Consider the following 17,500-nt stretch of genomic DNA (forward strand, 5'->3'; position numbering starts at 1 on the left):
CAATAGCATTTTTCAAATAAATGTATTTGCTACCAGTTCAATATCTTTTTTTTCTAGTGATAAAAAATAATTCAATTGATACATGCATACAAGTTCAAAATGTGAAATAAAAATCCAGCAATTCATAATGGTCTCAAAGTGTATAAAACTTGAGAATGAACAGGCAAAACAGTGTGAAAAAGGAAGCCGTTTCTTACAGGGCTGATGCAGAGTACTTAAGCTAGGAATAATAGTTGCACTAATAATATAAATACTAGCAAATGCATAAATTATTAAAACATACTCAAAAATACATATCATACTAACTGAAAACAATTAAAATACAGTACATAAAAAGATAATAATCAAAACAACAAGGATTCAGGCATACTAAGCAATATCAAAATTCAAGATCTTCAACTGAGGATGAAGTTTTAAACTGAAAAAAAAAAAAAAAAATCAATGACCCTATCTTACCTGGTTCCCAAGGTCATCTAATCGCTGTTGCGCTGCTCCCTTCTGGTGTTCCAGTTGACGCAAGGTGGAAGTTAAGGTGTCTAATTCGGTCTGTAAAAGTTTAAGATAAGTTTGAAAAAGTGAACAAACCACAGACAGACAGAGAGACATAAACACAAATATATACTGCATATACACAAAATGAATTTTAAAATCTTCACACACACACAAAACACACCTGAAGATTTTTTAATTCGTTGTTCTTCACCCTAATGCTGGCTTCCTTTTGCTGGATCTCCGATTCCAGCTTGAGCTTATCGGCATTGAGCTCCTCAATCTCATCGGCAACCAGCTGGAGCTCTGGGTTGCTATACTGCGGCTTTGCTGGAACGACCTGCAGGCAATTCAAATTCCAGGTGAGACACACTGAAACTTCAGTCTTCCAATGTTTGACTCTTTTTATTTTGGGGATTTGAAGACAAAATGAAAAGTAATTATAGTCAAATTATCTGGGGGGTAAAGGCATGCTGATATGACAGAAAAGGGTGTAACAGATCAAAATGATAGAAGTGCTTGGAATTGAAAGTATCTAATAGGAAGAGAAATTGCAATTTTTATGAGAGAAAAATTATGTTAAGTGTTTTAAATCATTCAAGTGGTTTACTTTTCCTATGACCATGTCCACACTGGCAGCAAACTGCAGAAGTGGGATGAAGCAAAATTTTTTATAACATTGTAGCCTAGAGACCTGTCCACACTGGTTGCAAGTGAGCGCAGACCAACACGGAAGAGGTAATAGTTAACTCCTCTCACTTGAGCCTCGTAGTTCAAGCAAAAGAAATAACGAAGAACAATCTCATTCAGGTTCCCCATAAAATAGTTTATTCTGTGAGGACACAAAGAAAACAATTTCCATCAGCTCCCACCTGCCCATGCACAGTCACTACCAGTGTGGACACAGCCCATGGACGATGCAGCTTTTTGGTTAGGAGTCACAAACTGAAATTGCTCACTTAAATATCATTTACTATGCAAGATATTACCAAAGAAAAAAACAAAAACCTCCTACTGTTAAGAACAGCCTGTCATGCCATACTGCCTTAGCTGATCAATACCTCAATATATAACAACTATAAGAGCAACCTGTGGTGCAGAATAAAAAAAAAAAAAAAAAAAAAAAAAAAAAAATTATATATATATATATATATATATATATATACATATATATATATGTATATATATGTACATATATATAGATATATAAATTATTGAAGTCACTAAAGAAGCATTAGTACCCTTTAAAATAATGTAGAAAAAAAAAGTTTTAGAAGACAGCACTAATCAAGATCAAAATGCTTAGAATAACAATAAATGAATGAATACACAAAAAGGATCAAATGCTGATACAGCAGTGTGCAGCTTCCCTACAGCTAGATATTAGCAAGTCACTTGATTCCCAGGCTTCTACAAAGCATAGCAAAAGACCACTTATGTGACAATATCAATGATAGTAATGATAATATATAAATATTTATAAAAAAAAAGGGAACCAACATCATGAAGTAAGACCATACCTCGACCACTTTCGACATTAGGTCCCCTAAGAGATCCACCTGTGTTGGATCCCATGCGAGAAAGAAAGACACGTTAGCCGTTCTTCACCTGAAGAAAGCTTTCACTAAAACTGCCTCTTAAAAAACAAAGACATAAAACTACTGTGTAAACCAACACCTGTGGCTTATCTACTAAAGTCTTTTTTTTTCCCCCAGAGTGTGTTTATAACAATTACATTGTACAAACATAGCTTCTTCACATTTACATGCATAGACTTTAAATAAACCAAGTGTGCATAAGTGAAAAGGTGTAGAGTCAAAGAATAGTCAAGTCACCCTTTATCTGAAGATGAACTCAATGTTGATGAGGAGCTTAAATCATTATATGGCCTGGAAACCAGCTCACTACCACTGAGCAGCCATTTTTGGGGTCTTGCACTGCTTGATCAGTGATTTCAGTCAATTTTTGCAATGCATCTCCATTCAATCTTTCTTTTCTCACAAAGGTCTGGTAATAGAGAGTTTTCACCTGACCTTGGAAGGGTGTTGCTCAGCGTGCAACTTTCCCCTATTATCAATAATGGCTTGATGACTGTTGGCTAGCCCATAAATTGTTAACTAATGGCTTATTACTATATAAAAGTCTGGAAGACCTTTCATTTTGTTTCATGGGCTACATTTCATCTTCAGATAAATGCATGCGATGGCTTTTGTGTTTATTTGTACATGTTTCCATAAGTGAGAGGCAAAAGAGAAAGTGAGAAATAAATAAATAAATAAATAAACAGAGAAAAGAAAGAGAAGGAGTGAGTGAGTGAGTGAGTGAGTGTGTGTATGTGTGTGTGTGTATGTGTGTATGTGTGTGTGTGTATGTGTGTGTGTGTATGTGTGTGCGTGTGCATGTGCGTGTGGGTGTGCGTGTGCGTGTGTGATCAATAGGATAGGATAGGCTAGTGCACACAAACAGTAACTGGAAAATAATACATATAAGGTTATATAAAATCAGAATACAGAGGTTAAAATGACATAATGCACAATATTTTTGCCACAGTTGCTGGATTTTGAGAACAAGTTGTACTTTGGAAAACAGGATACAATGAACAAGACTCATGTCTTGCAACAAGTTCATAGTGATGTTTAAATATAGTTTATAAACACAATTAGAGGATCATGGCTTTCAAAATGTGACCTTTCCACTTAATATTTACATATTTTTTTTTCTGAATTTTTCTACTTCACTTTGATCAAATCTAATAAAATACAAAGTATTCTTGGAGCTATTTAACTCCCTGGCACCAGGTAACATGATATAACATCAAGTGCATATTTTGCCGATGACTCTTATTATCACCCCGTTAATTGGGCGTGTGAAAGGTGCATCGCTCCAGGAGAATCTCACACTTGATCACTACACGCACTTGTTATCAAGCCAGCGGAAGTGGCACTAGGCAAATATAAGCCCTGGTGTAAATGGGTTAAGTGTTGATACATTATATAAAAGTAAATTCTAATGTTTCACAGTTCCCATATGACAGTGGAACTAACTGAATGCATTACAGGTTTCCATCTTGTCCAAAAATTATTGAATTCTATTTAATATCCCTCCTTTTCCGATGTTCAAATTTACTTCTTTTAAAAGCCATTATAATCAACAAAATAAATGGAACCAAGTCTAAAAATTTCTGCAATAAGAAAAAAAAGAAATTTAGAAGATAAAGAAGCTAATGTGACACTCTTTAAGATACAACAAACTGTGCTTGAAAAAAAAAAATAATAATAAATAAATATTAATAACAATGTGTCTTGTCCTTCAAAGTGACTGCTTTCTGCTTTGGCTCTGAAGCTCTTGAAGATATCCTCAGTCTTTAAATTAATCCAATCTTGACATGACCTGAAGCACAGCACTTTCAAACACAAACACTTTTTCTTACATCAAAGGTTGTAATAGCAAACATATACAACCACTGACACAAACACAATCATACTACCATCAACAATGCCAGACCTTGAAATAATGTCATTTGTAATAGCTACTAATAGCTACTCTTTTTTGAAGTATGCCAATATATTTGTTTGTCAAATCATATGAATACAGCTTTTAATGCATCATTATCATTATTCTCTTTATTATTATCATTACTATAATAACAATAATCCATTACAAATGGGATTAGTTTTGTTGGCATGGACCCCAGGACAGGCACTAGTCATGCCTGCTGGTGCTAAGAGAGAGCAGTGCTATCTACATCTGGGATTTTAAACTAAACCCATTTTGGTGAATATTACAGCAGTTATTGTAATTATAACTGCAATTATCATCATCATTCACTAAGACATTATCACACATTACATAATAAAGAAACACTGCTATCCACTCTCGTCACATATGTCATGTTGCCCGTTGTCTAAGAATTTGTTGAAGCATGTTTTAAAAAGAAGAATGAGTAGTATATGAAAATAACTGGAGATTAATGAATTACTTTCAAAACTTTCTTGGATTTATACTTAATCTATAATCAATTTGTTTTTATAGGAAATAGGGTACAGCTATAGCAAAATTTCATTTTTCAAGTTCTGTTTTAATAACCATAACCTATTGACCTACAAAAAACACATCACATAACACTACAATACACAATAATGAATATCGCAAACTGTTTACCTGAGATCCCTTCATATAAACAAACACAACTATAAGGCAGGTATGTACATATCTACATCTCTTCCATGATATGTACATATGACAGTCATCCCAACTGAATTCTTCACTCACAACTTGAATCCACATTTACTCAAGAAAATTCACTCCTTGAATAAAAACAGGCACCGTCTCTCTATGTTTAAACTGTGCAATTCCCATTCTGTACACCTTGAGCTTCAAACTATGCCTTCAAAAACATCCACTCCATTCTAAAATGCCATAATGACCCTTACTTATGTTATTTCCCTAATTACTTTTCAGTCACATACTTTGCATCACTCAATTCAAGAAATGTGAAAGTAGATTGTCGAGTTTATCTTTTGTTAGTCTCTTCCTTTTGTAAGAACTTCTGAACTTTAAACCAGCACCAGACAGCAATTTAGACACTGCATTCTTTACTCAGATCTGGTATGCTTGCCATGTCACTCCAATAGTCCGCATACACACATACAACAAAAACGAAAAAAAAATAATAATAATAACAATAATAACAAACTCCTACATCAATCCCTAAATACTCTTCTTCCAATGAGAGGAAGAGGAGCTGAAACCATCAAGTCATCATCGAATGAAAGGGTAATCAATACTAATAACAACAACAACATATACATATCCAAGGGAACTCACATTAGACTCTGTGGAAGGCTTAGGCCTCATGGTAGGGGGCACCATCTCAGGGGTTAGGGCAGCTGGGGGGTCTGTGCCATTGAGCTTCTGCTGGATGAGCCACATGGCCAGGGCGAACTGTTCCGAGGTCAGCTTCCCCGTCTGCTTCATGTCACAAAGGTTCCTGCACGAATGGCAAGCATATTGACTCTCATCAAACAGAGAAAGAGAAACAAGAACATCCATTCCAATACCATGAAAGATGAAGAACAAAAACACATGCATAACAAAACACAAAAGGCAACACCAACTCACCATATGTGTGCAAGAACCATCTGTGGAAGGCCAGACTGCAGGAAGACGCCCTTGATTTCGTTCCCACTCACAAAGCCATCCTTATCCAGATCTGCGTTGTGGAACATCACGTCGTATCTCGCCTTTTCGGCCGCACTTATCACCCATGGGGCTGGAGGGGGGCCTGAGGGCTGCTGGACCAGAGTTGAAAGCAGGAAGATAGGATAGAGAGAGAAGTAGGGGAGTATGGAGGGGATGGCAAGGTGAGGAGGAGGAAGAATAGGAGCAATAGAAAATAGTGGAAGGGAGAAAGGGAGGGAGTGGGAGACAAGACAAGGGAGGGAGTGAGGAGGTGAGGGAGGGAGGGTGAGAGAGAGAGAGGGAGGGAGAGAGAAAGATAATGAAGGAGAGAGAGTGTTAGTTCCTGTTTTTTTCCATGATGTTATTGTAAGCTTATCACCAGATTTAAAACCAAATCATATCTGAGGAATACATCCTAACATTCAAGTTCCTCTCATCACAAAATAGAAAATGACAAATGAAGTGATAGAAATGTCAAACAAAAAATATATTCAACAATTAATATTTGCAAGAACATTGAAAAGGAAAAGAAAAAGAGAAAAAATGAATAAAAAAAAGGGGAGAACTTTCAGTAAAATATCTACCATGCTTTAACATCAGGAAATTTCTGTTGTAATATGGACTCGAATTTTATACCACCATTGCCACACTACTTTTACGCTCACTTGGCATAGCAGCGCATATTTTTGGTAGATTCTATCGAGGCAGTTGACTGGCATAAACAAAATGCGTGTGTAGCCATTCAGTTTCGCTCACTAAATGTATTGATAATTTGAGATGAGATTTCCAAAAAAGAAGGAAATAAAAAGTAACATAGCAAGGAAAAATTAAAAAGATATTCCATATCAAGCCAAGCTGGTGTAAGAGTAGTATAGTAGTATTAAAAAAAAAACTAACTTTTTCAGCAGGCTTTCCATCGATGTCTTCAATCTCAGTGGTAAAGATCTTCAAAATAAAAACAAAAAAAAAGTGAAAAATATGAGAGATGTAAGAGAGGGGAAAAAAAGAGGGGGTTAACCAAAAAAAAAAAAAAGAAATGCAAGCAGACACAATTACTTCACATACCCTACTCTTTAAATAATACATACAAAATAACAAGGAACAATAATGACAGCAGTAGCATTACCCTTGCTCTCACTGTGACATCATGCTAACGAAGAAGTCTTTTCTTTAAAACTACAGGACATCAAAGGGGTCTTCAAAAGTAAGCTCCAATAAATTACTTATCATATCATAATTATCTAGGGCTGGGATTCCCATTCATTTGTTTTCTCTCTCTCCAAGCACCCAAGTTATTGGGGAGGACTCCAAAAGCATTATCATTATATTTGCAATTATATGATGAAATCAATCATACAAGACTCTTTTTGATATTTCAACGCTGCACATTTAAGCAAAATTTCTTGAATGAAAGATTCAAGTGGAGAACTTGTGTTATATCACAACATTAATTTTTTTTTGGCACCTTTTCTATTATGCATTTATATTTCTAAATTAGCACCTACATCTTGAAGATACCCCTAATAAAATTTTCCAAGCAGTTACAACATATCCACTCAATAACTCAGCAAGAACAGATATTGCAATATATCAGAACCCATTTCCTCTTGAAAATTTTTCTAATCACCACCCTAAGTGAGATATAAAGACAACCATTATCAAAAACACCATATCTATAACACCACATTTTTTTTCTCTTCATGCCTCCCTGGTTACCATGCATGATTTTTACCAACTACCCAATGCTGTTCCCATTAGCAATTCACAAACTTTCCCGAGAATAGCAGAAGCAAAATATGAAGATTACCAATCATGTTTAAGTTTCAATAGAGAATCCGATTACCCATGAAGCAGTCACTATATATATCTTTCAATAGACCTACTGCCTGGCTGATATACATCGCTGGCATACAAATCCCATTCCAGTGGTAAAGCAATTCATAAAATAAGTCCAATCTAATCCTTTCTTTCATCAAAAACAAGCTGATCTGTATGGTCAAGTTCTGAAATGCTTCTGACCAATCATCGTAAGTCTACTGATTCAATTCATTAATTTTCAACAAATATGCCCCAAACATTTAATATCTTCCATATTTTTTTTTTTTTATAAAATCCTATGTTTCAAATAGTCAACTGAAAATGGTTTCTCGACTTTCAGTCCAAAGCCTTGTGCTGTTAAATATCTAAGTCTTGTCTTGTTTATATGCGCATTCCCTGATAAATACAAAAATACTTAACTTGACACTGAACCATTATGTGCAAGTAACTCCATCACAATCATGCACTCATTAAACATTGGGAAAGGCAAAAACAGTGTAAATAAAAATATCATGATATTTTGACTAGTAATCAACAGCTTTAATATATCATCATATTTTTTAAGGAACTTCTAAACAATCATTTCAAACAGATACAGGTTATAAAAAGGTTTATCATTCCAAAGTATCATCATAAAGTAATTTTTATCCAAAGTATACATACAGTATAGGAAAACTATATACCTAAACAGAAATAACGTACAGTTCTCTCTCTCTCTCAATGGAATTTAGTTTTATAACTTACAAGTACCCTGAAGCTGCAATACCATACCTTCGGCTGCTGCTTGTTGGCATCAGCTTGTTGTAGTTGAGATGGAGGAGCAAGAGGAGCAGGTACTGGACCCTGAGCGACACCAGCCCGTTGTGCACTGGAGAGCATCTCTTGCGGGATAGCAGGTGGCATGGGATTGTTCTCTAGTACCTTGTATACTAAATGCATTGCCTGTAGAGAGAGCAGGAACAAGGTATTTATATTAGGGATTGAATATAAAATGGTGACAGTCTTTAACCCATTCGAGCCGGTTGACTTGCTATCACGCTCAGTGTTTTTTTGGTCAGACGCCGGCGACGAGATATTTGGTCAAGGCCAGCGTGCCGGGTGAGTGGGCATACAGCGCTCGTTTGCGGCTAGTGCACCAGAGAAACCCCGAGGCATTAGGCTTATGCTTTCGAATACCCCGGCATTCCAACCATTTAGAGCCGGAATCGCCCCGGCATGAATGGGTTAAAAAAAAAATGTTATTTTTGACATTTCAACTTACTGATCATGGGAAAATGCACTGTCAACTATGGTTTAAGACATTGATGGTTCTAGAAATACATAGTCTCTAACGAGTCAATTAGTAGGCTTACTTGACTGCATCTTTGTAACTAATTTGTAGAATTATTTGTTTTATCATAATCATCATTGTTATTACTATCATTATACTGTTAATAACAATTATAATAGCAATATACATGTTCTCTCCCTGCAATGTAAGGAATGGGGTAAATATGTGATACAGGTAAATCTACCCATTAATTCCTCGGTGACTAACTAGCTGTGGAACCATGCATATGAACAAAAAAGGAAAAAGGAAACATATAATAAAAAATATTTTAAAAAGTAGCGGACAAAGCACATATCAAGCACTCCCATATCAATAGGTTTAGCTTAACTGTCAGAAAACATTGTCCATCACATTTCTAAACTAATAATCCCCATTCAACCAAAAGCAAAATAAGATGATTCCAACTTTATTAGGAATAAAAACAGAAAGCAATCTATATCATTGCATTTCCATTGCACCAAATTCTGATGTAGAAAAAAAAATGTGCATTTCAGCACTAGGCTACATATACTTACAATAGAGAACTCTACACGATCTAGCGAGCCATCCTTGTCCATGTCAGACAGGTCCCAAATCTTGCCGAGCGTTTCCATAGGAAGCTTGGAGTTGAGCATAACACCTCTAACCTGTAAATGAAGTGCAGGAGTGAAATATTCATCAAGGTATTAGTCTCTTTATTCCCATTATTTGCTCACTCTTCATTCTCTTTCCCCTTTTCCTCTATCTCTCTCTTTTCTGTCTCTATTCTCTCTCTCGTTCAAATTTTTTGCTTCTACCACTGCCTCCGCTTTCTTTTTTTCAATTTGCTTTGCTCTCTGCCTTTCCCCTTTCCCTTCTCATCCCAACCCTTTCAGTCTTCCTTTCTTTCCTCTTCTCTCATCTTCTGAGCAATGAGTATTTAAAATCAGGTCTTCCAACTCGTCTACCTTTATCTACTTTATCTCCTCTACAAATCTTTTTGTTTCTCTCCCTTTTCCTTTTCTCTTTCCCTTTCTCTACCCCTCCCCCCTCTTCCTCTCCTACTCCCTTTCCCTTTCCCTTTCCCTCTCCCTTTCCTTCTTCCACTTGATCTCCCTTCTCCTTTTCCTTTTCCTTTTCCTTTTCCTTTTCCTTCTCCTTTTCCTTTCCCTCTCCCACTCCCTCTTATTCCTCCTCCTTTTTATCAAATAAGATTACCAAACTTCCTAAAAGCTAAGAACCACAAGATGTACATGAAACCACAAACCTTATTGCCATGAAGCTTGTTGGCCTCAGGTCCCAAGGAATTAAATATTTGGTCGTAGCGCATTCTATCTGTTGGGGTTATAGTCCACACCCCAGGAGCAGCCGTAGATGCAGCTGCAGCCGCAGCCACAGCAGCTTGGTGTGGGGGGGCTGGTTTGACTGGGGGTGGTGGATGTGGGGGAGGTTCACCCTGCAAGAGAAGAAAGAAATAGAATAAGTAAATGTGCTGTTTCCATGGAGTTGAAAAAAAAGAAAGTAAGTCAGTAAAAGGTGGGAGTTGCACTATATTTCCTTTCTTTTCTGCCTAGTCAACTCTTTATTAACAGTATAATTAATGGTAATATTACAATCATGCTCATCATTATCCCAATCATCATTCATTTATCAGTATAATCCACTTTTTTTTTTTATCTTCAATAATAACAAGACCCTTACCATCATTATCATTATTGACATCATCAATATTATCACAGCAATCATTATCACCATCCTTACCACTTCTTTCCCCCTCACCTCTTTCACAACCGAACCCAAGTGGCCTTACCATATTTGGGGGCGGCGTTGGCACGTTGACGTTCGCTAAGGTGGGTTCCTTGCCGTTTTGTACCAGTGCTACCATCTTCAAGGACACAAACATACCAGCCTTGTCCAGGTAGCCTTTACCGCCAGGGTCGCTAATGTCCCATATCTGTAGGTACGGGGAGTAAGATTCGTAAAGCTGTTAAATAACTCTTGAAGGAAGATATACAGCAACTTATCCTCATGTATGTGTGCACACTTGGAGAAGCATGTGAAAAAGTCAGAAGAAGAAGTACTGGAGCTTAAAGAACTAAAAGGAGAAGAAAAAGAAAGAAAGAAAGAAAGTCCAAGTTATGCATACCATAATCATCCAAATTAAAACAATTTGAGCTGAAATAACTGCATACTAAAAGTAGAACAAAAATAAACCTCACATCCAGTATACCACAAAAACCTCTAAATCTAAGACCCTATAGGGGTTAACCTATTAATCCCTCCCCCACTCCTCCCCTCCCTCAAATCCCCCCCTTCATCACTCCCACACTACAACAAAAATAACAACAACAACAACAATAGAGCAGACCCTCAAAACCGAAACTTACTCGACTAAGGATGTTATCATTGAGTCCGGATTTTTTCAAGAATCCCGCAGCCGGTCCAGCTTGGATGACACCGCTACCAGTAGGGTCTACTTTCTTGTACCATGCTTCAAAGACACTTGGATGATCCCCCGCCACCTGTGAGGAAAAGATGATAGGTTAACAGGGTAATTAAGAAAGTAACTTAAAGGGTAGGGATTAATTTCTCCTCCTCCCCCCCTTTTTTTTAAGCATTTGCAAGCCATATGTGAGGAGCAGATGATAACTGGTTAATTTCCACTTGGTTCTTATATGGTTTACAAAATCTAGAGATATTTCAGTCACATAGGGTGAATGAAAGGAACTGATTGCAAATGCCAACAGAATATTGCCCACTCTTTTTTTCTTTTTTTTTTCTTAATTCCTCCTTACATCAGCTGCTCACATCCATGATTTGTTTACTATTGCTATGAATGCAGTGTTAATGTTCATGATGATTACAGTACTACTAATAATAAGAAGAATATTACTATTACTATTATCACTGTCACAATACTACTACTACTACTAACAATAATAACAATGATATCATCAATAATAACCACCATTATAAAAATAATATAAAGGCTAATTAAAAAATCATATTAAGCTTACTGCAACACTATAAAATAAAATGCAATATATATCCATTAGCAGCCAAACCAGTTGACGTCACGCTCATCTATCTACTACTTTTCCAGAAACTAATTTGAGATTTAATGCCCCCAGAAAAATATTGCAAGACACAATTGATGACCCAGAAGTGCAATCCTTCAACCTCAATCAAACATTGTCATCAAAAGTCAGCTCCTCAAATTAGGGTCTGTAAAGTTACAGGACCCCTGAACATTTTTCCAATTGGCCTAATCTATAATAATAATGATGAAATACTACTACTACTACTACTACTACTTCTACAACTACTATTCCAGCTACTAATAAATATTATTGACATTCATATTTTCTAAAATTATCATCATTATCATTATCATTGATGATAATAATGTTGATAATGCTGATCATCAAGACGACAATTAACCCACTCACGAATGTCACAATGCCAAGCCTTTTGAACACTTAGGCCTAAATCAATTAAATGGCTGGCACAATACTGTGCCACCCGGCAACTGGGCTTTTGAATGTGCGGTACAGTAGTGTACCACCCGTCCAGAGAGGGTTAATAGTATTACAAACAAGAACAATAACAATAACAGCAGCACTATTATCTATATACTGATATCATTAATGATATTGAAGCTTACAGTGTTGGGATCCATTTGGAATACATTCATTTTCACTTATTTTTTTTTCTTGTTCTACAATGTTCTCTCTCCCTAGTGTCACCATTAATTTAATACTTTTCTAGTGGAAATGAATACATTAGGTGAATATCTCTCACTTTCATACCACTTTAACTTCTGGCATGCATTTGAAGTAACAATTTCAATGGACTAAAATACTTTTATATCTATTTTTTTGTTTCATTACAATCCCATTTTTCAGTCTTTAGCACTAATTTCAGTAAAATGGTCTGTAAATCTTTTTCTGGAGTTTTTTTTTTCACTTTCTCAATCTCAACTATCTGCTTTGACTTATTTCTCACTTTTCTACCTTGGAAATCATTAGCTTTCCTTTTATCATCTATCAAAATCTATTTTCAAAAATTCTTATCAGTCCATATCAGCTACAAACACACTGAGCACCGGTTCAGAATTTTTTTAACATTAACATTAACATAAACTTGTCTCAGCAAAGCATCAATAAAAGGACAAACTCGATAGCATAAGAAAAAAAAAAAAAGATGAAATGAAACACAGCCTCAATGAGCTTTTTGTTTCTTTTCAATGTTTCCCTCCTCACACAACGCCCTAAGAGTTAAACACGTTGGTCATATCTAACACCAAATACTTTTCTCAGGATCTCCTCTCCTTCCATCCTTCTCACTTAAATTGAAGGCAGCAGCGTGATCCCACCCCTCCTTTGCAGATCCTGTGTGCATATATCACTTTGCCCTGATCCCCTCCCACAGGCACAGGCTCTGCGACGAAAGTTTTGCTGCCTTGGGATTTGTGCGGGGAGATGTTGTGAGTTTGCACTTCCTCGCTCACCCCCCTCCCCCTCTCTCTTCTCTGTCTCTCTGTCTGTCTCTGTCTCTGTCTCTGTCTCTGTCTCTGTCTCTGTCTCTGTCTCTGTCTCTGTCTCTGTCTCTGTCTCTGTCTCTGTCTCTGTCTCTGTCTCTGTCTCTGTCTCTGTCTCTGTCTCTGTCTGTCTCTGTCCCTCGTCCTAGTTTGGTGTGAATTTCCATCCAACTTCTAACTTGCAAATTATGTCTGCTACTTCTCAATTTGACATCTCACCCTATTCATACACTTATCATAAGCTTACTCATTTATGAACACACACACACACAAGGATAGACAAAGACAAAGAAGAAGAAGAAGAGGAAGAAGAAGTGGAAGAAGAAGACGAAGAAAAAGAGTTAGCACTAGAAGAAGAACAAAAACAAAAACTCTGTGTCTGAAGTGCCATTATGGTAATAACCCTTACCTACCCTCATGCAACACTGTCACACCCTGATGCTGGTATTTAATAATAATTAAAATCATAAGAAAAGAAAGGGGACTCATACATACACAAAGCTCTGTCCTTTGCGAGGTGAAGTGATCGTATGACCACTCTTATTTCTTAATTTTTTTTCCCCTCCTTTCTTTTTGGTGATAATCTATTAATCTTATCAGCGGAGTAAACGCGTCATTTTGGTTATCTTGTTATTATGTGGAGAGGGCTATCTATTTGTGTCAATGTTTGACAATTTTGTTTTTCTAATGATCATTATTCGTTCTCATTTATTTTTTGAAAAAGTATCTTCATTAAAAAGAAAATAAAATGAAAATTACTGTTGTGCCTTTTCAATGTAAAACCAATATTGCAAGAAACATAAGTAAACTAAAGGAATGCTTTTTCAATCTATATACTTCTCCTCTTGTATATAGCTTGATCACTCATCAGTCATCAAAACTTGTGATTTATCTTTGCAACAATCAGCACCTTCTCCAGAATAAACCTTGCAATTCCTAAAGCATCACTAGCATCTTTGTCAAAAGCGATAAATTCAGGAGATACTATAATCTATAATCAAGTCAAACTGTTATCATTTCCCCTTGTCATCTCTAACATTATTCAAATCTCATTATGGCTAAGCACATAAATTAGTATAATCAATATCTGACATGAAAATAACGTTCCTATCAATCTCAATAAATCGCTCAATCATAAACACAAAACATAATTCAAAACCAGCTCTTAAAATAGCCTTACAACCTGATCATATACAGCATAAATAACATACACCATCTCCCTCATCATCACCAAAGATTCCACAGATCATTCACTCGTTTCACAACAAAACAAAACAAAAAAAAAAAAAGGAAAAGAGAACACAAAGAAAACCTCCCCCTCCCCCCCCCCCTGTGACCCTTCCACTGATTATGGTGAGAGCAAAGGCACTGGTGGCATTTCCCCTCATCAGAGCATGTGTGATATGAGGAAATGAGAGGCACTCAGTTTTTATTAACTTTCCACTTAAGTGCGTCATCCTGGTCATCTCACATTTGATGGCGTGGAGTGCTAGTTTAGTTTAGCCCTGGGATTTTGTTGTTCATCTTGAATATTCAGTGTTTGCACTTCTTTAACATGTTAGCTTGCATTTCTTGCCTTTCAATTTGAGAATATACATCTTTTGTTAACAATTTCCTATCTATTAGACTAAAAACACTTTCAACTCAATTAGGTTCTTCCTGTGGACAGTGGGATGGAGGATTGAGAGAGAGAGAGAGAGAGAGAGAGAGAGAGAGAGAGAGAGAGAGAGAGAGAGAGAGAGAGAGAGAGAGAGAGAGAGAGAGAGAGAGAGAGAGAGAGAGAGAGAGAGAGAATCAATGGTGAAAAAAATGTAAAAGGCTGTAAAATCAATGGTGGAAATAGATCTAAAACTGTAGAAGTGAGTAAAAGACAAAACGTTGGCCTGGTAAATAAAGAAATTGGCACCCATTAACATTTTGCCCACAAGATTAGCACTTGTTTGCACTTGATGTCATGGCAATGTCGCCATTTGCATTCAACGCTTACAAACATTAGGTGCCAGATTATTATCTAATAATCTACTAAAGATATCCCACCATACTTTGGGTGAAGGTAAAGCTATCCTACTACACTTGAGATGAAGATGAATAAGGGCCAATGCATGAATAAAGCCAAAGAAAGAAAGAAATAGGAAAAAAAAAGGAAATTTATTCATAGAATGCACTTTAAGCTATGTCCAATTTTCCTATAACCTTTTGCAGATGGGGTCTATGATATTGGTGCAGGCAAGCACTACGGGAGGGTTGGTGAAATGTAAAGACTTGTGCTTCTCCCCACTTTTTTCCACCCAACTCGAGATTATTTACACATTAGAGTACTGAAAATCTTCTCAACTTTTTTGTGTTCAGCCATGTTGTGAGACTTATGTTTAGATAAATATTACCTGCATTTTAGTCTCCATACAAGAGGGATACACACTGTATGCTCAGTGTGACATAATATCACAAATTTATGAAAGAAGGAATACCAAGTCCAGCAAAACATTTTCTTCTTTGTAATAAAGAAACAAACAATATTAACAACTATATACACTCCTCCTTTACACTGATGGTGCCACGAAGCAAATGGCTAAACTGGCAGTGGCAAATTACATGCCTTGTTAATGGTTCAAAATGCTCCTGGCATCCACAACAAATTAAATATCACTTCCCTGTGATGATCACTAAATCTATGGGAAAATATAGCTAAATGGTGCCAAAACAAAGTTTCATTCTCTGTTCACTCATCAGAGATCAACCCTCAAAACTAGCAATGAAAAATTTATATCATGACACACAAATTGCCACAAAAATCACTATTAACCCTTTCCCAACGGGGCACTCGCTACGCGAAGACCCATATGCCGGGCTATTGCAATATTGCATTGTAATCGTCACACTGGCATGACGCCCCGGCATTGGGAGTTTGGCTGTGTCACACGAGTGTGATGCACCGTCGTCATAGGGTTAACAGCAAACATGAAACACTGTATATCAAGGAGTTCAGTTAACTTTGCATGAATTTGCGAATATTCACGGGCAAAAATCATCTAAACTACATATATATACAACAATAACATAACAAAAATACAACTGGACATCGTAATCAAAAGTAGATTTCATGCTTGGTCTGTAGTCATGCTAATCATGAGTCACTATTAGTTAAATACTACTCTTTTCACAAGACTAAATATTGCCCAGTGGCTAGTTTTCCTCTACTCATGATTCTTTCATAATTATACAAATATTCTCTTTTCTTTAATTTTCTTTGCCTTTTTTTTCCTTTTTACTTCACTATCACCAATATCTAGGAAAAACATTTCAAAAGACAGATTTTGGGCAAATTTTATGCACGGTCTTAGTCTATCCTCCGAGCCTAGAGACGACAATAGCATCCACCGAAATTCACCAATTGAACCAGTACCCTGTGTAAAATCGACCTGAATACTGAAAGTTTCCCACTAGCCTCGTGACCTCAGTGCCTGTCAGCACCGCAAAAAGGCCAACAAATCACCAATACATCTCTCCTAGCATGGGGGAAAAAAAACTGCAGACCTCGAGTAATTTTCCCAGAGCCAGTCCAAGATCTACTTTGCCAGAATATAGGTGGTGGGGGTTTGTTGTCATTTTTGCTGGAGTGCCGAAAGTATGGAGGCCTTGGGGATCACTTGACACTGTGCCACAAATGTTAGGTTTCAGATTACAGAACTTTCAACAGAGCTAAATCATTACAAAACACAATAACTAATATGAGAGCTACTGCAAGTGTCTTCAAGCCTTTCCTAAACTTTCCTAAAGACAAGCAACAGAAACCAAATATTTTCCATCAGAAATATCAAGATTCAAATTCTAGCAACCACAAAACCAGAAACTGTACAAATTAGAAAAAAAATAATAATAAATTGAAACATTCTTGATTGCCAATTGCATAAAATACCAAATCACTTTCTCTTGCCAAGTAATCTTTCACTCGCAAAACAGAAAGAAAGACAGAAAATCCGAATCCCTTCTTCCTACTAAGAATGCAAACCTAAAGAAAACCTACATCACAAAAGCTGAAAATCACACGAAACAATCTCACAGTAAGAGAAATATAACTTGAATTTCACAGCATCTTCCTCCCCTTCCCCGAACATCAAAATTAATTACTCTCACCCCTTCGAAGTCTTGCCAAAGCTGTACATTAAACTACAAACTTTTCTTTT

At 36.6% G+C, this 17,500-nt stretch overlaps 1 protein-coding gene across 20 annotated transcripts in view; it reads right to left on the reverse strand.

Moving 5' to 3' along the window:
- LOC122252994 (uncharacterized) overlaps nucleotides 1-17,500 on the reverse strand; it is a 36,707-nt gene that overhangs the window by 18,371 nt on the left and 836 nt on the right. For 2 of the 20 annotated variants that reach the window (XM_043015740.2, XM_043015734.2), the window contains exons 1-12: nucleotides 12,441-12,539; nucleotides 11,164-11,298; nucleotides 10,587-10,730; nucleotides 10,044-10,232; nucleotides 9,334-9,444; nucleotides 8,260-8,430; nucleotides 6,568-6,615; nucleotides 5,611-5,783; nucleotides 5,317-5,479; nucleotides 2,010-2,048; nucleotides 674-829; nucleotides 457-546 (exon numbers count right to left, since the gene is read on the reverse strand). In XM_043015740.2, coding sequence (XP_042871674.2) covers nucleotides 457-546; nucleotides 674-829; nucleotides 2,010-2,048; nucleotides 5,317-5,479; nucleotides 5,611-5,783; nucleotides 6,568-6,615; nucleotides 8,260-8,430; nucleotides 9,334-9,444; nucleotides 10,044-10,232; nucleotides 10,587-10,730; nucleotides 11,164-11,298; nucleotides 12,441-12,470 — 1,449 coding nt within the window. In that variant the 5' untranslated portion in view covers nucleotides 12,471-12,539. Of the gene's footprint in view, nucleotides 1-456; nucleotides 547-673; nucleotides 830-2,009; nucleotides 2,049-5,316; nucleotides 5,480-5,610; nucleotides 5,784-6,567; nucleotides 6,616-8,259; nucleotides 8,431-9,333; nucleotides 9,445-10,043; nucleotides 10,233-10,586; nucleotides 10,731-11,163; nucleotides 11,299-12,440; nucleotides 12,542-13,811; nucleotides 13,893-17,500 lie in introns of those variants that run through there. The other 18 variants (XM_086533349.1, XM_043015738.2, XM_086533350.1 and 15 more) reach the window with 13 other exon arrangements.

This window comes from Penaeus japonicus, unplaced genomic scaffold, assembly GCF_977035675.1.
Source record: "Penaeus japonicus unplaced genomic scaffold, GWHDUDI00000001_assembly GWHDUDI00000039, whole genome shotgun sequence".
In the NCBI taxonomy this organism is placed as follows: Eukaryota; Metazoa; Arthropoda; class Malacostraca; order Decapoda; family Penaeidae; genus Penaeus; species Penaeus japonicus.